This window comes from Pectinophora gossypiella, chromosome 1, assembly GCF_024362695.1.
Source record: "Pectinophora gossypiella chromosome 1, ilPecGoss1.1, whole genome shotgun sequence".
Classification (NCBI taxonomy): Eukaryota; Metazoa; Arthropoda; class Insecta; order Lepidoptera; family Gelechiidae; genus Pectinophora; species Pectinophora gossypiella.
The window spans coordinates 13,170,546-13,193,652 of NC_065404.1; the positions used below are offsets into that span (position 1 = coordinate 13,170,546).

General features: G+C 38.0%; 1 protein-coding gene across 3 annotated transcripts in view; it reads left to right on the top strand.

Moving 5' to 3' along the window:
• The window catches only part of LOC126378807 (serine/threonine-protein kinase 26), a 71,961-nt gene that overhangs the window by 40,693 nt on the left and 8,161 nt on the right, over positions 1–23,107 (top strand). For all 3 annotated transcript variants that reach the window (XM_050029104.1, XM_050028325.1, XM_050027609.1), the window contains exons 3-4: positions 18,489–18,705; positions 22,075–22,367. In XM_050029104.1, coding sequence (XP_049885061.1) covers positions 18,489–18,705; positions 22,075–22,367 — 510 coding nt within the window. The remainder of the gene's footprint in view (positions 1–18,488; positions 18,706–22,074; positions 22,368–23,107) is intronic.

Here is a 23,107-nt window from a genome sequence, read left to right on the forward strand (position 1 = left end):
CCTGTGGCGACGACTTGTGAAAATCTTGCGGGATTTAGATAAAAATGTCTTCAATTTCGCTCTGAAATAAAATTTAATATTTACGCCATATAGTTTTACAAAAAGGAGATATTTTTATGACTTCGTGGCACTCCTATTAAGTCTGGAAAATTAATTGTTATGAAATTGCCGCACTTTTTTCCCTCTTCAGACTTAGATAATTAATCAGCTGAATAAAATGATGAATGGCTCGAATCTCGTTGGACAAGTTGACAAATCTAGTTTACTCTTGTTCTCGTTGGTATTGACCCTGAAAGATAAAAAATAAATCAGTAGGTGGTGTGTTAATAACTCGGATACATTTCATTAATTTTGATACGCCGTAATGAGTTTTTTATGCGATTTGCCTCGCCGTTAATTAAACTTTAAATTAGTGTAACACGTCATTGGGCAATTATGGTTTCATTCGAGAATAAATACATGTTGATCGTACTATAGAACGAACAATAACTATGATCAGAAATTGGCAATTTTAATTTGAATATTTCGGGATGTTTGTCCGCAAACTTCCTGCGAGTCGACCTGTTTTTGTATACACGTCAGATGATTGCTATTTTTATTGCTTGGTTAAGGTATCCGCGTTTATTATACAAAACTATATTATGTAAATATACGTTTTTATCAACCTTGCGTACGGACGAAAACGCGACTTCATATATTTTGAGCGTATTTTATTCTGGAAGCTTTAAAAGCTTTCGGCTCGCTACTCCATACGCGCGCATTTTAGTTATCGCGTGTGACACGTCTTTACCCGCCCTTTCATCCCCTTAAGAGTGAATTCCAGAATAAAAACTATCATATTCTACGAAAGAAAGTGGGCCTCAAATTTTCGCATTTATACTATTAGTTTGGATTATTTTACAGGTTAACATAAGTCGTATCGCGTAACATGCGCATAGAGCCGGTATAAATGCACGAAGCGATACATAGACCCGTTATGTCGCGCGGCAGCACGCGATCTGCGCGAAACGCCAACGGGACATCACGGCACGGGACGGCTTACGTCGAAAAACTAAAACAGCTTGTTGTAATTAATCTCACCATTACTATGCTTATTAGAAAACTTTTATAGAAATTGCCACGAATTTATGGTTTTAATAGCTTATCCCGCTGTGATCTTAATCATCTCACTTGCAGCCCACATATCCAGGCACAACAGGTAAACAGAGTTTGGATTTTAAAAGGACTTTGGGCCTTAATAAGCAAATTAATTTACACTGCATTGATTACGTGATATGGTAAAAAAATCTCGGTGTTTGATTTGCTGCAAACGCGACGGAATCAACCCAATTTCTCTTAAAATTATGACGGATCAGGTTAATATAACATGTTCACATAAGTCCACCGACCAATGACCCAACATTTCGTATGCACACATGAATATCTTATTAACCTAGCCTCGTGGGAACCGGCGATATCAGTTATGTGACACAGGAATACAATCCACTGTCCGTTCATAATTCGATAAGCTTTTATACAGAAATTAAATTACCGAACGAGCACTCGTGTTACGAAATAATAAAAATGAAACGTTTCAGTTGATTACATTAGTTATAACGCAATAATATTACCGCGGATGTGTGAACTTTTATGCAGTACTATTATTAATATTTAAAAGCCTGACCTGTTTCAAAGCCGCTCTGGAGGCGAATAAATACACAGAAATGCGTTTGGCCGCTTTTCTTTCTAGGCATATCGTGAAAACCGACAATAGGCATTATGGATCACTGTAGGCGCGACGAGCTGAACGCCTGTGGCTGCAACTTGTCTTCTTATCATTTGTGAATGTGTACTGTAGGTATTAGGAATGACGGGCGTTACTTTATGTATGTTTCATAACATAAACATTATACAGCCTATACACGTCCCACTGCTGGGTACAGTCATGAGCAATATAATGTACCCACCTTGGGACTCTGTCGCACTAACATATTTGACATTTAGTGAGACTTACAGTTCAATTTGTCAAATAAGTTAATGTGACATGGTACCAAAGTGTATACATATTAATGCTCGTGACCGTACAGGCCTCCCCTCAGTCAACCGGAGAGGGTATGGAGCATAGCGGAAAAAGCTTATAATAACTTATAAGTTATGTTATTTATGTAGGTATTTTTTGTACCTGTATAATGAATTTGATTTTGTACGGTAATACTCTATAGTATGTGGTAGTAATTGAATAAATATGTCACTGCGGGCATACCCGCAGTATAAAATCATAATTAGCAGCCATATAAAATCATAATTTTATACAGGGTGTTAGTCGTAACGAATACTGAGGGGGATGATTCAGCTCATGATAATAATGAGTTTATATAAAGTCGAATTTTCCGTCACAAATTTCATGGTTTTTTTTTTAATTGTTTTCAATTCTATACTTTTGCTATGGAATATTCCATACAAGTACGTACGTAATTTTACCGTAAAAGTGTGATTTTCTTTTATTAAGCAAGTACGTTTACTGATTATAACATTTAATAGCCTGACCTTGATTGAAAATCAATTTGAGCTATCCATTAATAGTCCTCGACTACCAGATATTGATTTCAAAGTTAGGTATTTCAGAGGTTTGATAAGTAAACTTGTATTGCTGAGTATGTTACCAACATAACCACATGTTGCTTACATAACTTGTTTGACTAACTTACTTCATCATGTACGAAATACAGCGCTCGAGGTGAGGTTTTGAGGTTTAGAGGTTTCGAACATATCCACCTACATGCATATGGAATTCAATTCAAAACACACACTGACTAAATGACAACAATAGTACAATCGGCGGCCTTACTGCTAAGCAGCATTTTTTAACAGGCTACATTCATACCCCGTAATCCCTGATGGGGTCGGTTAGAACTTATTCTTTAATCTATGGCTGAGGCGGAACCCTTTTTGATACGAAGTCCTAGGGTGGATATGATGAACTGTGTGCAACTGTATTTCTTTTAAAGACCATCTAGGGCCCTATGCCGTGGTTTTCCTTGTAGCTTGTTTTCCCTGACTATACAGGTCGTAAGAAGCTGCAGTAGTTTTAGGCGGATGAGACGTTCGTTATGTAAAAATGACGATTTATAACTGTTACTTACAGAGTAATATGTTTTTGAATTTGAATATGGTAGGTAGCCCATAGCCTATATAATTGTCAAACATGTTATTTGCTCAAACATTCTCGCAAAGATAAACAGCTGATCGCGTTCGATGTAATCTATTCGCTCTCAGCCAACTTATGTTAAAGGCAAAATGTTTAGAAAACGTTTTTTAAGGCCGACTTAATATGCATAAATGAGAAATTGTAATATCGTGACGAGTTGGACAAAGCGAGCAATAAAACCACGCATATCGTTACAACGCAAATGAAATTACAACGTTTGCGGCTACGTTAGAAAGTTAAAGTTTGCTCTATGGTCTGGTAAAAAAGAAAACTTTGATTCATAGTGTTTATCGTATATGCATGTTTAAGTATATTATGTTTATCATTCATGTTTGAATCACAGATAATTGATTTCCAGAGTTAACATACATACATAAGATCTCGCCTATTTCCTGTTAGGGTAGGCAGAGACCACGGAATTCCAATTATTACGATCCTGACACACTATTTTCGCTCCTTCCACTCTCATCAAAGACTTCATGCATGCTCACCGGTTTAGAGTACCAAAATTTACTTACATTAACTCCTCACTAATGGGGCTCACCCTATTAGGTATTAATAAATAAGTAAAATAAACAGCCTATATACGTCCCACTGTTGGGCACAGGCCTCCCCTCAGTCAACCGGAGGGGGTATGGAGCATACTCCACCACGCTGCTCCAATGCGGGTTGGTAGAGGTGTTTTTACGGCTAATAGCCGGGACCAACGGCTTAACGTGCCCTCCGAAGCACGGAATCATCTTTCTTTTTCGGACAATCAGGTGATTTAAGCCTGAAAAGTCCTTACCAAACAATGCACAGTCTGACAAAGTGATTTCGACAATGTCCCCATCGGGAATCGAACCCGGACCTCCAGATCGTGAGCCTAACGCTCTAACCACTAGACCACGGAGCCTGTTAGGTATTACGGGCGTAATTTTATGTATGTAGGTATGTGTTATGTATGTTGGAATCACACAGAGAAAATTTAAATCGAAAAAAGTTCTGACTCGGACAGGATTTGAACCCAGCTCGTGTCAAAAATTTACTTTTACGTGCTATAAAAACAAAAAAAAAACATTTATGATGGACTGTCTATATGGGTGACGGGGTTGGTAACTTCTCCTTATACTGTTCATCACTTCCACAACCCTTTTCTACCCTATAGACCTCCTGTTCCTTACGCTAGATCTTATGTCAATAAGTAGGTAATCATATTCAGTTACTTGCTTGCGTCGAACTCTGACTTCTAACAACTAACAAGCAGCTAGAAACTAACTAGCAGACTAGACAAGACAAGAATCCCATTGAGGTAGACAAGTCTGCCTACCTCAATGGGAACTCCGGTCGTGAATTCATGTATGTTCGTAGAAAGTAGGTTTCGTCACAAGCAGCTATTCATCGCGATAATGTGTAGTGAGGTAGAGACCGGTAGAATAGTAATACGCATTATGAATCGGGGCCGCGTGGGAGTTGCATTGTGCTTCATATTACGATGCAGGTTATGTTACATACATACATAACTCCCTTAATTTCTACCGGGATGGGCTGACCTATACGTTAGAACATAATTTGCAGTCACCCTTGGTATTGGAGTATTAAATGGAAATAGTGAACCGTATAGTAATGAGTTATCTGCTGGTCCATCGCTCGTAATAATAGATAATTCAATTTAAATAGTTTTTCATGTCACATAGGACTTAGCTAAGCAACTTAGGAAAGTGTTAGGTATATCCCATATAGAATAAACAATAAAACTATGTATAGAAGTGACACTCCGCCCAGCACCAATTTAAATATATATTATATAAAAGTCATCTTACGCATTATAACCTGCAGGGCAGGAAGATAAATGTCGACTAACATGCCTCCTTATCATAGGAAAGCTAAAATCGGCTATTTCAAAAAAAAAACAAATACTATCTACTTGGCCGGAGCTTTTATATGCAGTATCTTACCAAAAGTAATGATAAAATTGCAACCTATCACATAAAATATACATTGCCGTTAAAGCGACTGTGTAATTTGAGAAGCAGTAGCGCTATCGTAGTTATCCGTTGGCAGGAATAGACGTAAACGAGAGCGGGGTTGACCGGCCTAAAGTGCCCCATTGCTCGCTGGCGGCAGACCTGAAGTATGGACCTTTGAGCCTTTGTCAAAAGCCAAGTCTGAGCTCCATACGTGAATATTGGGAGAATGCACATGTCCACGAGTTTGTGTTTTAGAGATAGAGGTAAATCGCCTTTTGATTTAAATAAGTAAATAAAAATAATACGCATTATTATTATGTCGAGGTCGCGTGGGAGTTGCATTGTGCTTAATATAATACATGCAAGTAATGTTGATGATACGAAATTGTGTCATTTGAAACTGTTGTCGTATGGACTACGTCAATTGGATCAAGTTTTTGCTGATGCCTTTACACATACACATAAATCAATGTATTCATTAATCGCATGGTATATTTATAACGCAAGAAAATAACTTACTAACTTGCAGTTTGCGTTGTTTTCCGTGGGTTCGAATAATGTAATGCATTGTATTATGATAGGCTATTAACCCATCCCCCATAATACATACATCAACCGAAGGAGTGATCGATAACTGTAAGAAAATATTAGTCTTTCCTTATTACTTTTGAACAAGTAGGATTTTCATACTTTAGTGAGAACATTAACATGATCATTTTAACACTGAAGCCATTTACTAAACGTTTTAGCTTCTTCCTTTTTGATGCGAACAGCGAAGGATTGGAACTGTCTGCAGTCGTCTGTTTTTCCAACTCGTTATAATCTGGGAATCTTTCAGGCTAGAGTGAATAGGCATTTGCTAGGTAAGAGTGATCCACCCTAGACCACATCGACACTTCCCATTAGGTGAGATTGTGGTCAAACGCGATACTTAACGGTTTATTAGCCTATATACCGAATAGGTATCTAATAGCAGTACTACTATCTAACAGATAAATTCTGGTTAGGCTATCAGCACATGATAAAACATACCCTTAGACTAATTAGTGGTTGCTGGTTAGTAACTTCACAACAAAATTATCATATATGAGTATTGTATACCTCGTTAAGTCGGTGTAGGCTTGGTTATGTAACGCATGACGCAACCCGTCATGCATGCAAAGATCTCTCTCTGTGACATTATGCTATTCATCCATTCATTCAATACTCGATCATAACCATAACATTGTCTAAAACCCGTTGTAAATGCCAGGCATTCTCTGCTGTACAGTCCACTACATGTTAAGAGTTTTAACAACATGTAATTTCGAAGTAAATAGATAACAATAAACCAACAATTTGAGCTATTAAGAGCATTTCGTACCGGATCGCCAAATTGTTGGTATTTGTTTTCAAATACCAAGGATACTTGAGCCGATTGTTTCAATACCTTTAAAGGGCAGGTATTGGTAAATTACTTTCGCGTTTAATTCCATTTACTTTGTTTAGTAGTTTCAATTATTCTTAGAGCAATGGTATTATTAAAGCAAGATTCGAAAGTGCGTGCTTGGCTTCAGGTCAAGGACTATTTGCCTTTGTTGTTTTGGACATACAGTGTGTTCTCAATTCCATTATAGCAAGCAAACACCAATATATTTGACAATCAATCTTTGTTAGCAAACAACAGTTGGAACAACGATATTGTGTCAGTATTTTAAGCTGATATTTTTCACTTAAACTTTTCATAATATATCTAAAAGAGATTTATGATACAAACGTGCTGGTTGAAACATTCTCCTACAATTCTTACAAGATTCGATTTTATTTGTACATTTCATTCCTATTCCAGTGGATTTGGTCGCAGTAAGTCTTGCTGTAACTCTAGCAATCTCATTCAATCCTTTCATATAACTTACGAATTTTAGTAGATTTACTGCCTCGCTGTTACTGCGATCTCCTTTCTAGAAATATCAATCAAACTTGCAAGTCATTCTGTAGTAGACGTTCGCACGTGGCCTTTGGATAGGAGCTTGCTCCAAATGTGAGTCAGCCGTTCCTTTCCACCCGACTACCAAATGAGATTACTATAGCATTTGCATTCCGTCAATATCCACACCCCGCGCGTGCCTACTCTCCCGTTACAACGCGATTAGCATTACGCCTCTACAGGGAATTGATGGAAATGTCTATGGGCTTTATAAGATGCCTTATCCCGATATCTGATCGTAAATTTTCCACACCGCGGCCTTTACATAAATATTAACGCGTAAAATCACAAACTATATTTTTAGAGTGACCGTAATACATTAATATGAAATTTGAATGTGTTTTAGGATTTATTTTCAGAGTCCGTTTTACTGTGATATGTGAGACCACGTATTTTATTTAATACGTCTGTCACAAGCAAATAAACAGCTAAAAGCTAAAGCTTACGCCACGCTCCACGTGCCGGCGTGTCGTAGCTACTGTCAAAGCGTTTGTGTTTCAAGCAGGTTTTACGAAATGACGACTCAATAAATTCTGTTGATATTACTGTAGCGATAAAAAGCGAGTTATTGCCAAGGGTGCGAAGACACCCTGTCGATAAAAAAATATATTTCCCAAGTAATTTTTGTCTTAATCTAATAGGTTGTTTTACGCGAGGGGTAGGAACAGTGGAAATTAGATTCAAGTTAATGGCCTTTGATTTTAAAACGGAATATTAAGTATCTCTGAACTCAAAGTTGGGTGTATAAAGCTGGCTGGTTGTTAAACGATCTGGCTGCCTACGTCTAAAGAGATCATAAATTAGAAATTCAAAAATAAAGGTTTGGTTTTGAATTTGTAATTTATTAGGTACTTAGTAAGCAAGACATATCTACACTTCTCATCAAAAAAATCGAAACACCTTGCAAGTTTACGTTTTGTCAGGATTATCAGAAAAATGTGTACATTTAGGAATAAATGTTAAATGTCGTTTAATAGTGAGTAATATGAGCTTATCAAATCTTAATGTTAATGTTCTAAATTTAAATGAATTTTTCATAGGTTTCGTATTTTGTTAAATGAGTCATTTTTATTCCGTATGGAGTATAAAGGAAATGGATAAAACAACACACGTAAATGAAAAAAAAAGCTAAAAAACGTTTATTTAATAACTTTTATTCCCTCCCCGAGCTCTAATTACTGCTTCCATACGGTTCTTCATCGATCGGATGAGAGTCACGATCACATGCTGTGGTATATTGTCCCATTCCTCTTGGATTGCATCTTGCAGCTGGCTAAGTGTTTCTGGGGCAGGATCTCTTGCTCGAATTCGTCTCTTTAATTCATCCCACAGATGTTCAATGGGATTCATGTCCGGGCTTCTTGCTGGCCATTCCATAATAGAGATATCGACTTCGTTAAGATAATCTCGTACGACGCCCGCGGTGTGAGCCCTAGCATTGTCGTACATGAATATGAAGCCGTTGCCAATAAAATGTGCATAGGGCATCACATGAGGCTCGAGACACTCTTCGACGTACCGATGACAGTTTAGTGCAGGCAGACGTGGCCCAGACACGAAAGCAAGCTCTGTCTTACCGTCGGCGCTGATTCCTCCCCAAACCGTCCACGAACCGCCACCATAGCTGACCTTTTCTTCAATGCAGCATTGTGCATAGCGTTCTCCGTCTCTTCTGTAGACCTTGTTCCTTCCGTCGTTACCATACAGCATAATTTTACACTCATCAGAAAAGAGAACTTTGCTCCACTGTAGGTATGACCAATTTAGGTGCTCACGTGCAAAGTTAAGGCGCGCTCTTCGATGGTCTGCAGTTAATTTCGGCCCATTTGCTGGCTTATGCGGTACCAGTCCACGATCCTTCAACCTTCTTCTAATTGTAGAGTCACTTACAGCCACCCTTCGTACAACACGAAGCCGCTGCTGCAGTTGAAAAGCGTTAAGGCGTCGATTTCTTAAAGAAGTTGTTACAATAAATCGATCATCTCGCTCAGAAGTGACCCGATTCCTGTCAGATCCTGAACGGCGCGTGAACAAACCAGTCTCCCGATAACGTTTATAGACTCTATGAACAGATGACAGGCTTAGATGCAGTCTTGCAGCCACAACACGCTGACTAAGGCCAGAATCCAGCAATGCCACAACTTGGGCGGCTTCTGTGGGCGAAGTATCCATACGTTTTAGAAAAAAAACCTTTTTTCAGACGTCCCAAAGTCACAGTATTGAAATAAAAAACAAAAAGTTTAAGGATAGGCGCCAATTTTTAGTTTTTAAACGCTAAATGTACTCCAACCCTAAACACACATTTGTCTCAAAACAGTGATTCATTTCGTTTATAAGATAAACAAATGAAATTCTAATTTTGAATTTAGAATTTTCGCTTATTACTGTAATGGCCAAACTGGTGTAATGGCCAAATTTTTTCATCGTATGAATTCTTTTTTGTGTTAAATTCGGACAGAAACAATGAAAACGGAAGTGTTTCGATTTTTTTCATGAGAAGTGTACTTACACGTGTAGTTAAACAGCTTTATGGGAATTTAATTATAATAGGTAACTGTGAAGCCTCATATAAATATTTATGGGTGTTATGATATGACATTCCGTGACAGCCGAGCGTAATTTATGCGATCGCACTCTCACCCGAGATGATATTGAAAATAACGAGTATATAAAATCCCGGAGCTGTGTTTTTGTCAACGACACATTTAGTAGGTACAGGTATACTAATAGGTAATAAAGAAGAGAAAGCTTTATTATGAGGAAAGATATCACTGTGGAAACCTTTGTTTACCAGGTAAAATGATAAAAGTGACTTGGTGTGACATCCCTTATCAAGTTGAGAGGACTGGTACTCATAGTCAAATACCAACCGTAGTTTCCATCGATGTAATTTACCTATTACACTAAGTCCTTAAGCATGGAATCTAAAAGATAAGGCTAGTAAAGCCCCGGCTAATGCTGACGAATGACGCATAAGTGTGTCAGAATTTAAATGTCGTGTCTAGATAAATGTACCTACTTTACTAGAAGCTTTGATACGCTTTGAGACTACTTGAAAGATTTCATAGTAATCGTTAAACATTCCTGTTATAATTAGAAACGTGTTTTCATTTATTTTTATTCCGTCATAACATTAGGTCATAAATGCTAATCATCAGCAAACAATCCAGCAAGCGATCAACTTGGTTGTCGAACTTGGTTGCTGCTTATGTCAACATGATCTAATGATATTATCCATAGATACAGCCATACAGGTACTCAATAGAGCAATAAACAACTAAAATAAACGTTTTCACTATATATTATGTTCTTGTCGTCTCTAGAGTTTTATTGAAAAACTTTCTAACTAAGCTTTTATTTTATTATTTATTGGAGCACCCGCCCAGAGCGCCCAGACGCATTAATTTTGCCATTTAATGGAGTCGTCGGGTATTCTGCTTGTACAGTATTTCTATAAAATATTATGCTACTAAAATAGTGTTCATAGTATTTTTTATCCGAGCTTAGGGTTTATGAAACAACTTAAGCGCTGTGTAAATCTCGTCGGTTTTTCTCTCATAAAACTGAAAATATTCTGGTAACCTCACAGCGATGGCAGGTTAATGTAGAAATAAAAATGTTAGTTTACTGTTAGCGTAAAAATATGCTCATAAAAGACTTGTTTCTGCTATTAAACATTTTGTGTGAAGCCTTTGCTAATGTTGACTGTCATTTACACTTAGCGCCTCACGACGCAGCTCACTCTAGAGTCCTTATGGGGGATTTTATGATATGGTGGTACCGACGGTTTTATGGCCGTCAGGATCGAACAAGGCCCTTGAAATGCTACAGCCAAAATTTCCATTCTCGGCACCCGCTACTTTATATTGGTTTTTTTCCTGTTAGAATATAGAAAGGGGAACATATTTATTCGAAAATCACTAGACATACAATTCAAGAACTCCGCAAAAAGAAATGCATTCTTACCTTAGCCCGTACAAGTATTATTATCAACATCAAATCTTTGGATACAAATCTCATACGAGAACGGACGAAGAAATGAATAATTTATTTGGTTATTATCGTGGCTTTCTTGTTCCATTATTTTCTTATTTCGTAGGGACGGAAAGAAGTTGTTTCTACGTCGCGTTGCCGCCGGCGATGCGGCCTACGCCTTTGTATAAAATGTCTGCGAGCAAACACAACTCAGTATCGCTACAACGGTCGTTATCACTAGGCAGAAAAAAATACAAACCGAGAGCTGAGTACTTAACCATTTCATAACTCAGTACTAATGTTCTAGTGTAATATTCTTTTATTTACCCTCAGGAGAGCAAAGTTCGCGGCGTAGCGTCTTAGAAGTTTACTTGGGTCCGTAGGGATAATTCCCTGTAATGGTTGGATTAGTCTGTGTCGAGGTACGGTGCAGCCTCGTAATGACAAATGAGGAGCTCGGAAGGAGTATCTCGTCTAACGCAAACAACAACTCGGACACGTCACAGGAGATTGCCAACTTTGCAAACTTAGATTTATGACTGAAATGACAAAAGTTTTCCATTTCGGATGTTATTACAACAAGTGGGAAGTTTCTTATAACATAAAGCGACTATAAGCGATATAGGTAAACGTAAATAAAGAGTCTTTGTATTGTATTGTAAATTTGTAACTGGACAAAAGGCGATTCGACAAGCAGTAACTGATCCTGTCGTCTTTATCCCTTCAGATACGCAACTTCTTTATCACTTTTGATAAAGGGTGGAGTGGAAATGTGATTTCGACTAATTCCAGCTTTCCCGATGAGATTCCCGGCTTCCCCTCGGACCATATTCGCTTCCCTCCGACCTTATCTGCGCAATTCGTTCGGGATCTGCCGGAGCTTCGTTTCAAATAAAATAGATTCCGCACCTAGATTCCTGTAAATTGAAGTGCATTGAATTAATTTCGCCAGTGATTGAAAAGTTGGAAGTCGTGGAAATCCGAACGTGAAATGGAAAATGGAATGATAAGTTATTGTGTTACTTTAGGAATTTGAATGGAGTTTTTGGTTTCAAGTTTTCAATAAATGTCGCGAGTAGCTACGGCGAATTCCTGGGTGTTATGAGCAGTTATTTGGCTAATTAACTGTTGTTCACCCCATTTACGCCGAGCTGCGACGACTTCTCACGGCTTCATAACAAAATCTTAGCCCGCGCTTCCGAGCACTAACTCGTTGCAAACTTAAATTGGCCGCATAGCCGTTGTTTACAGCCAACTAGCGGCATCCAATGGTCCGGGAAATTATTAAGGCGGAAGTTGGGCGGCGCCCGCCCTCGACGCGTTGCCATGGCGACGCGAGTCGTGAATTAGTTAAACGAATGATGAACTCACCCTACACTAACTTTCGATTGTTGCTATCGAAGCACTCACTTATTTTCTAGATGTTTTGTCAGTTGCCAGAAGAATCCAGGTTGAACTTTTTGTATCGACGATTGTACGAAGTTTGGACTGTGCATTATCTATAATCTAACACTTTACTTAGGTTAGATGTAAATGTTCACGTCGTAGCAGCGATAGGCGTATAGCAATACCAATGAGTTTTGGTATAAAAACTCCTTTTTAACATTGCAGAAGGAAAATATTATACTCATCTTTGTACTTACTACTTATGTACTGCAGCGCAAAGATTGTTTCAGTTTGCTAGTATAGTTTCTAACTTAAAGCTATATAACAAGAGGGGTGAAATTGTTTTATTTTCCGATACTCTGTGATCGTTAAAAGGTTTACGACGCCGGGGCCCTTTGTCGAAGCACTCTCGAGTGGAATGGATCCGGGTGCACGCCCGGCACCCGCCGATGTTTTGACTAGATTGCGATACTATCTTGTTACCACATACTACACTTATACATTGTACCTACATTAAGATACAAGATGAGTACTTGAGCCAAAAGAATCCATCAATATGAGCACTGTAATATGTATGTAAGGTAAGTACGGTCACGAGTACTAATATGTATACACTGAAACCATGTCACATTAACTTTTTTGACAAATTAAACCGTATAAGTCTCATTAAAATGTCAAATATGATAGTGCGACAGGGTTCTAAAGTGGGTACATGATATTGCTCATGACTCATGACTGTACATTTTTTTTCAAGACAATTCTGAATATATCATAAGATGATGTAGCACTTTTTAGGAGTCTTTTTAGTCCCCTTTTCGGAGCAGCCTTCAGTGGAATGGATATGCGATGCTATCTAGCTTCTGTATTCCAAAACGTTGCTACGCTACAAGCTAGATATATACAAGATGTTAGTGAAAACTTTAAGGGGTGATGCAGAATTTGAACATGATTCTGATTTTGATATTTTCTACCATATGGTCTGAATAATCCCCCTCAGTATTCGGTACATAATTCTGTATATGAAAATATGAGTTCCCTTGCAGTATCCTATACAATAATAGCTGCGTCCATTCTATCCACTCTAGAAGTAAAACACAATGACATGTAGGAGATGTAGACACCGATCTACTCTTAAGTAAACTATAATGCCATACCAGTAGTGCAATGCGGCGCCAGGTTCGCTTGCCGTGTCTGGTATCATCAACAGAAATCGAAGTTTACGATGTTAGAAAATGGCACCGAATGCTCTGCATCTAGTTCAAATCAGATATAGCTTAGGTTTTCTGAACGTGGGACGTGAACAATTTTGTAACTCGCTTGTCAAGTTCAGAGACTAAGACTTTGTATAACAAACGTCGCTGACGTGAGCCGCCAAAATAATTAAACGCTTCCACGCCCTTCCATCGTCGTATAATTAAATCTCCATCATTATGAATGAAGTTATACCTAACAAGGTTTGTCTCGAGCGAACTTCATAATTAGACAAATTAGACGTTATCTTCTGAATCTTTTCAACCAGTTGTGTTTTAAAATGTCTGCTAGTTTAACTTGTGCAACTTACACCCTTATTAAATCCCTAGGATTAATAGTCTAACTTTTCTTGTTTCACTTTGCTGGATGTCGCGACGAAAAGGTCTTTGACCGACGCCTTCGGGTTGCCATAGCAACGAATACATGAAGGCTACATGTAATACCTACGTCTTTGCAGGGAGCTTGAAAAAGCGTATTATGAGCAGAGCCTTTATTACTATTTTATACCTTCGTTAAAATTTTCCTTTTGTAATAGGTTGGCATACAAAGTCTTCAAATGGATTTTGTTATCACAAAGCTGTCTTTGAATATATCTTTCCTATAAATATAGCTTGTTGTTGCTTGTTAATAACGTATTTAAAGGACTTTATTTTCCTCAAAATAATTATTTTGAAGCGCAAATAACTTTTGGGTTTCATATTAGATACGATGATAAATAACTGAATGTGTGCCCAGAATTTACTTCAGTGAAGTATGATTCTATAATATCATTGTCACGGTATCTACATATATTACTCACGGCTCAGAGAACTTGTATTTACATGCTCCTCTCGTTTTTACTGGTCTGTAGCACAAATAACTGGGAATGGAATTATTTATCTACCGTCTCCGAAGTTACTAGTCTTCGTCTTCTATTGTATTAGGCGAGCCGCGGTCGTATTATCAAATGTTTATTGTTATAGCTTCCGATGTGGCAAAATTTGTTAGGGCTGCCGAAGTTACGGCGCCCAAAAGTTTACATGTATAAAAGGGCCCCGTATTACAACGTCATCCTTTATTTATAATGCAAATGCGGGATTATAAACATATGTGTATAAGTACGTAAACATTCATGTTATAGACCTGTTTACTCTGAACTTCAGGGAGGGTCGTTATTTTCTTTTTACATCCTTTGTCTGATGTTGTTCGGTTGGGTATCTTTTACGGTCAGCGAGCTGCTTACATTGCCCTCTCAGAAAAGGTTGCCTAACTATCCTGATTAATAGTGGCAAATTTCCTTACATTTATATACAGAGAGAATACCCTGTTGTGCTAGATAATTGAACCTTTTATCTTTGAGGTACTGTCTGATTCAATTTAGTGAATCCCCACAAGGTTCCAATCTTCCAATACCAAGCTTTCCTCGAACCAATATTCCTGGCATTGTGCTCGTCATTTCTCGCGTATATTGTTGCTTTCCTCGGCAAATCTCCGTTTATCATCATTCCTTCGTAAATACATAAAGCTTTCCGCGCTCTATTTGATATTTCGCACGTTGCAGATAGAAGAAATAGGGGAATATTAATTTCGAAAATACATTTAATGTCGGCGTGAATTCCTGGGCCAGCAGCTATAGTTTTACATTTGTAAAATTTGATATAGCGTTCATAAAGACCTGGAATTTCCCTCGTAACTATATTATTTCTAGTATATCATAACAGCCTTACTCAAATATAACACAAATATTGTCATATCCCGTCAGTATGCCGTCCCTGACACGTGCATGTAATGTTAGCTGATGGAGCGTGAATGGGTCGGCGGAACCCTGCTCCGCTGCGCCCATTGTCGTCTTCCGTGTTGCATTACTATGTATCTATACTGGGCACACTCTACTGCTCATAACATACACTCTAAATGCGGATGCACTCCTTTTATCTAGGTCGTTTTTAATTCTCGGTTGAAGCGCTGAAACGTTTGTTAATGGAGTAACGCTTGAATCCTGACTATTAATATTTTAGGTAGGATAGTTCAATTGTATTATTAGTTTCAACGCCAGTAAGAAATATAAAGTAGGATGTGTTTTACACAAAACTGTCCTAATAATACATACATACATACATAAACTCACGCCCGTAATCCCTAATGGGGTGGGCAGAGCCACTAGTGATCAAAGACAACTTGCAGCCACTGTTGATACGATGTCGTAAGCTGGATATAATAAACTTTATGGTGATAAGGGATCAATCAGCCTATCGCCCATAACATTAGTCCATCATGTTAGAGGACACAATCCCTCTGTCGGACGTGTTCTACATTTTTTATTTTCTCCCAGAACAGCATAGCCTGTCCTGATAATAATAATATAAATTCGACAATATTTGAATCAATTGTTATTTTTCTCATCATTATTTTTCTTCTTATCGTGCAGCTTGTGAGTTGGAATACCAACGGCGTCATCCATGGTGTCAGGGCTATTACTGAGCCGTCAAAGGCCCCTGACATGGCTCATGTAACGACTAAATACTTACATTTGTAAATAGTAACCGGGACCGACGGGTTAATGTGCCTTCCGAAGCACGGATCATCTCACTTTCCGGACATTTAGGTGATCAGCCTATAATGTCCTAACCAAACTAGGGATCACAAAGTGATTTTTGTGATATGTCCCTACCTGGTTTCGAACCCGGGGCCTCCGGATCGTGAGCCCAACACTCAACCACTGGACCACGGAGGCCGGTCTCCTCATCATTATAATATGCTATTACTGTATTGCACCGTCACTTATTTCAGTGTATATCAACTCCTTTCACCATAAGGTTGTCTGGAAGAGAATGTTGCCTAGCTATAAGGCCACCGATCGTACTTGTGCTGCCATTTTGTAATTGTCCTTTATGTTGTGTTTATGTGCAGTCAAGTGTTTTGAATTGAATTGAATTTGAATTGAATTGATTGCCTTAGAGCTGCTATCACGGCTTTTGCAGTTGACGTTCCACACCAAATATTCGTTAACTGAATTCCGACCGACACGGAGCCGTTAGGCTGCTGTCGGCTTAACCATCTCTCACAAAATATGAATCGAGGCTAAATCAATACTGCTGAACTAAAATGGAAGCTCAGATTGACGTGCCAACTCCCCTCTGACTTGAATACCGTATCAGCTACCCCACCTTTGTTAGCCCACTCGTCTTCTAACAACTCATATGAAAATCCGTCCACATGGAAATGTATATTTTCTACTATACCACTCTTATAATAGAAAATATACCTTTATATCACCAAAGCCTAAATAAACGTCGACATTCAAATGCTTTATCAATATTACTACAGACGCAGAAAGAAGATGTATTGCTAAAGTTGGATGATAAATTTTGATCGTTTTGACGTTATTTAAAGTTAAAGTTTGTTTGATAAATGATTACTGTTTGTCCATTTTAATTCTGAACGTGGCAAACATGCACCTTTTCCCGCTTATTATGTAGGTATTGTGTTTTTTACAAACAATTAAATATTATTAGCATTAGTAATTAATCAATATTGTTATATTATTCCATATTTATATACATTTAGCTTTTCTTTAACATACAATTTTATTTATGAAATGATACTGAATTTCTGCAACCTATTGTGGACAATGTAATTAATGTTCCTCACCAAAAATATCCAAAATCGTTAAATGTTTATTATATTATTTTACTTTATGCCAAATTAAGCTATTATTTAAACTAAAGTTCTAGTTAGTTTTAATATCCATACTTTATGCATACCCAAGTTGTAGTACTGTTGTATATAACTCATTGCTACCAATGAACCACACTATGGAATTATGTAAACGTGAAATTCTATTAGTTAATAACATAAGTCAATATTAACTCATACACTCTTAGCTGAAGTGACACGTACAAATTGCCTTGCGAGAATATCTAATATCATGCAGATTAGCTAGATGAACACTAATTCTCATACACTCTGAATTGTATCAATTTTACCTAGTCGTTAGTCCTTCAGCCAAGGTTATGAAATATACCTATAGGTAATTTTGCAAGCCTTGCATATTATGTTATATTCGATGTATCTTGTGTGTATAATTCGATTTGTTGCTAGTTTCGGCTATAAAATTGGCTTAGAAGAATAGGTATGTTTATCAGCTTATAAATATGAACATTCTCAAATCTTATATCTAATTATAATGTTTAAATCAAGTTCTCGAAATTTCTCTTAAGTATTTACTTATATCTTTTCTGAAACCACAGCGAAGACATTTGTCTATTAATTCCCAACTATTCCCAGAAACTTAACTAGGGCAACGTTTGAGAGGTTTCACGAGTGTATGTATGACGTTTACATTCGTACAGTAAATTCGGGTGATGTCATTATTAACTGTGAGAGTGTACGCAGCACTTCACATAAATAACCTCAATAAACATGCCCAGGAATGGAAACAACCCTTTTGAACTACTCCAACTACTTACTGCCTGGCAAACCCTCATCTTCTAAGTGGCGGTTGAGGTAAAATTTAGAGAAATGTCCAAATATAAAGAGAAACTTTGTACCGAAATTAAGTTTTGAAAGAGAAAATAGTTCACCGCATTGTATTCTAGGCGGTAAAGATATAGTTTTAGCGGACTTTACCCGCATAATTTCTCGTTAAAGGAAATATAGACGAAAACATCTACACGTCACATAAAGCTTTGAACCCCTCGAGAACTATGTGTCATGAGATATTAAGGCCGCCATATTATAACGTTACGCAGCGGGATGTTTCAATATTAACGTATTCCATTTTCTTGGCTTTCAGGGGACGAAACTATGGATCATAATGGAGTATCTTGGCGGGGGTTCGGCGCTGGACCTGATGAAGGCCGGCAGCTTCGAAGAGATGCATATAGCCGTGATCCTCCGGGAGGTCCTGCGAGGGCTCGACTACTTGCACTCAGAGAGGAAGCTCCACAGGGACATCAAAGCCGCGAATGTGTTGCTCAGCGAAATGGGTGACGTCAAACTGGCGGATTTCGGTACGTTTACCCTGTCATATTTTGTGGTTTTGATCGAGAACGTGATTTTGTGAAGCTTACCCAAGGTAAAGTGCATAAGGGTGAATCCTTCTGAAGATATACTTCTTTTTTAGGTCAATGTTGTCGATATTAGGTTATTAGCATAGCTTGCATAATTCATAATCTTATGATAATAACATCTTGCTACGACAACTAATATGCTTTATGCTGTACTATGACTTAATTCTGTCTGTAATTCTGGAAACGTTTCCTACGTTTCTTTTTTATTTAAAACAAAACAACAAGTGCTCTCTTGGTCTTTTGTCCTAAAATCCACCTCCTCAAGATTCCCGCCAGAATGGATTGGGGTCGAGTATGTCTTTTGTTAGGCATTTCTACACAATGCTCCTTAGACGGGCCGTTGTTTACTTTGCTTCGAGGTCGTCCTTCAATGTTGAGAACAATCAATCCCATGATAATGTTTAATCCCTTGCCAATCTTTGTTATATGATTATCTCGGATTACTGGCAGGTTTAGAGCCTGTTCATCACTGAAATTCAACTGTTCTGATTGTTTCATAACTGTCATGAGATAGTTATCAAGCCTATTCGACTTCACGAGTTTGGATTTGTGCTCGGCGAATTGCAATTGGCGCACCATCTATTACATTGGAGTTAAGCAGGATCCAGTGTATATGTCACCGTAAAATTGTAAATAACGTTAGATTATAATATTATCGATTTGAATCTCGCGAGATTGTGAACTGTCGAATAATTATGAATCGTATCATATTGCTTACAATTTAACGTATTATTTTTCGGTAGATTATAATTTATCGAAGTGAAACCGTCAAATTATGATACGAAACGCACCTCGCGTGCTATACCATAGAGTTACAAAACTATTAGAGTGAGCATAATGTTAATTTGGGATTCTCTTAAAATGCATAAATGTTTTTGTCATAATTTTAATTATCATAATCCTTTTTGTTTTACTTTCCCATAATAACATCTAGGAATACTGGTTTGTTAGGTATAACTTATTTTTGGGATTAATAAATAGATATCCATAATTCTTTTTTAGAATAATAGTGTTTTGTCATAATTTTTACAAGGCATAACAGTAGGTTAGGGTGCGGCGGGGGTGGCCCTTGGGTCACCCCTATGCCGCCAGCATGTTTATCTTACACACGAAAAGTATACTGAATGATACGTTTCAGATTTTTTAATTTTGATACATTTTTTCTTACCATGTGATGTCAGAATTATTAATTACTTACTAAATAATTAATAAATACGTACTTGATTTCACAATCTTGAAGAGCATTTATTTTATTTGACTGACACCTGTGTTTTATTCCTAACTCTATGGACACAGAACGGTCTACTGTAAGGCCGACCAATCAGGGACAGCCGTCGGACAGTTGACAATTTGACAATTGTAAGATTGTGATTTAACAGTTGTACTTCGATAGATTATAATCTGACGAATAATAATACGTTAAATTGTAAGCAGTATATTACGTTTCACAATTTTTCGACAGTTCACAATCTCGCGAGATAGATTATAATCTAACGTTATTTACAATTTTACGGTGACATATACACACCTGTGCCTTCGGGGCATGATTCTATGTTAAGTGTTATCAAGCCTATCCAGAATTTATGCAGAAGATAGCGGTACCACTATCATAAGAGTTATCCAGGAGATATTCTATCAGACAGTTTAGTCAAGTCATTCTTCGATGTTGAGAATAATCGATTCCATGGCAATCTTTTGCTGATAGGTAAGTATTTGAAACTATGTAGAACTTATCCGCCAGAAACTCCGCTATCAAATATTCGGCGAGGCTTTCGGATAATTTAGTCAGCAAGTGATGAAACAAGCCCATAAATACATACATATAAGCTGAGCTTCTCACTATATTCCCGATTGGGTTACACAGAGGTATATTCATCGCGTGGTGAAATAAGTACCCACGCCTCACCGAGCGTTCTGTTAGACCAACGTGATAGGCACACAAGCTCTACTTATTCCCTAAGCCAGTAATCTGAGATAATCATGTTTCATGTAGGTACGTCAGAAAATTGACAAGATTTTTCGCAACATCAATGGGCGTTCTTTTATAAATAAGTTTAGTCATTGATTTATGGAATGTATTTGAATTAAAATAGGTTTAAAATATTGCTATATTTATATTATAGCGGCAGTAATAACCGTTACCAATCGCATTGTATTATGGTTGGAAGATCAGTCCTGGTCGCAGCTGAAGCTAAAATTCATTTAAATTAATGGCCGAGCTGAATTGTTTAGTCTTTGAAGTAGTTTACGAACAGTTAATCAGTTTCAGTCACTAACGCCTCTAGGAAATGGCAAACGACATTTAGTTCATCGGCATTACGTTGTAGTTACTTTTAGAACTTTCAAAATATCCCTGACCTGTTTGTCCCCTACAAAAGTTTTCCATTACCGGTGCCATCTGTTCAGCGATTCTAAACGAAATGCCCCACGGCCTTGAGCATGAAACTAGGGAAGTATTATATTACATTTTCCTCAAAAAGTTAACTCGTTTGTATCGTTTAAATATGTATTTTGTTACCGACATACAGTCCGTCTATTTATATTGTAATTGTAACAATAGAGGAATAACCCACGGGAGCCTCGTTTATCACGCTTTGTTTAAAGTTTTGTTTTAATACCTATCAAAGCCAGATTGCGACATTATACCGCTCGTACAACAAAGACGTCAAGGCGAGAAGCTACTCTGATCAAAGATGTTCGCAAATATGAGTTAACCCCTAGACATTACCCCGGGGCACTTTGGCATACTTCCAATGTTTGAACCGTTTGCGACCGCCTTTGTAACCATGCGACACAACGCTTGCATTTGGAACACTATTATCAAATGCATCCACCAGCGCATTTGCAGCAAAACGTTCTTGTATGAAATTTTGGAATTTGGTATGCATCCACACGCAGACAGAATATGCCTTGAATAAACAAAGCATATTTCATTCGGCACAAAATTAAACACGTGCTCTGTAAAATGATTTTTGGACATTTTTAAGCGTTACTGCAAGTACATAGTCATTTCATTACACAGAGTAATTAGTGAAAGCATTTAGTCAAAGCTATTTCGTTGGCATTCCAATACTAGTTTACTTTACGGACATTCTTTAGATAGAGCCAATATTTGTTAAGGCTTCCTTCCCGGTATGGTAAGGGTTGTAACGGGTTTGTAGAGTTGTATGTATTAGTAATTAACTCAGCTGTCAGAGTTTTAAACCCGGACGAATCTCTCCTTGAAGAGAGGAGGGGAACCGGATTTCTTGGTTGCTTCTTTTTTTAAAGCTTCCGAAGTATACTAAACAGAAAATAATATTATTCCAGGTGTCGCCGGCCAGTTAACGAACACGACGAGCAAGCGCAACACATTCGTTGGCACGCCCTTCTGGATGGCACCAGAGGTCATCAAACAGTCCTGCTACGACAGCAAGGCAGACATCTGGTCACTAGGCATCACCGCCATAGAACTAGCCAAGGGCGAACCCCCCAACTCGGAACTCCACCCCATGAGGGTACTGTTCCTCATACCCAAAAACAACCCCCCACAACTAACAGGGAGCTATTCCAAACCGTTCAAAGAATTCGTCGAAGCGTGCCTCAATAAGGACCCGGAAAACGTAAGTCTTTATGTTTACATACTTACGTATATGTTGCACGTAATTAGAATGCCCCCTCTGGCTGATTGAGGTGAGGCATGTGCGCAGCAATGGGACGTATATATAAGGTATTTAGGTATGTGTTATGTTACGTAATATGAAGACAACTAGCAGCTAATTTTGATACGAAGTCAGAAGATGATTTGATGAACCGCATGTTTACAGATCAACCCATCGCCCAAATAAAATAGTCTATCAAGTTAGAAAAGACTCAATAGGCTAGATGACTTTGACTGATATAGGAAACAGCCCCCGTGGTCTAATGGTTAGAGCGTTAGGCTCACGTTCTGGAGGTCGGGGTTCGATTCCCGATGGGGACATTATCGAAATCACTTTGTGAATTACGATTGATGACGTTGACGTGTTGACGTCATACATGTGCAAATTGCTTAGAAATATGCCGTTTTGACGTTTCGTAAAAAGTATCTCATTTGACTATTCCGTTGTCATGTGGGATTTTCTGAAATGTCCGTCAAGACAAGCAGCTGAATGCGTTCTATCTTTTTTACTCCCAGTCCAACATGCAATTCTCTATATTTATGTAAGTGGTTTGAGTTTAGACAGTTTCGGCTGTAATAGACAGTCACGAAAGTTCACTAAACTACAATACACGTCAAATGGCATTCGCTTTAGACCGCTGTTTACTTTTGGCCTAAAATTGGGTTTGTTGCATGATAAATATTATCGTAAGCAATGTAATT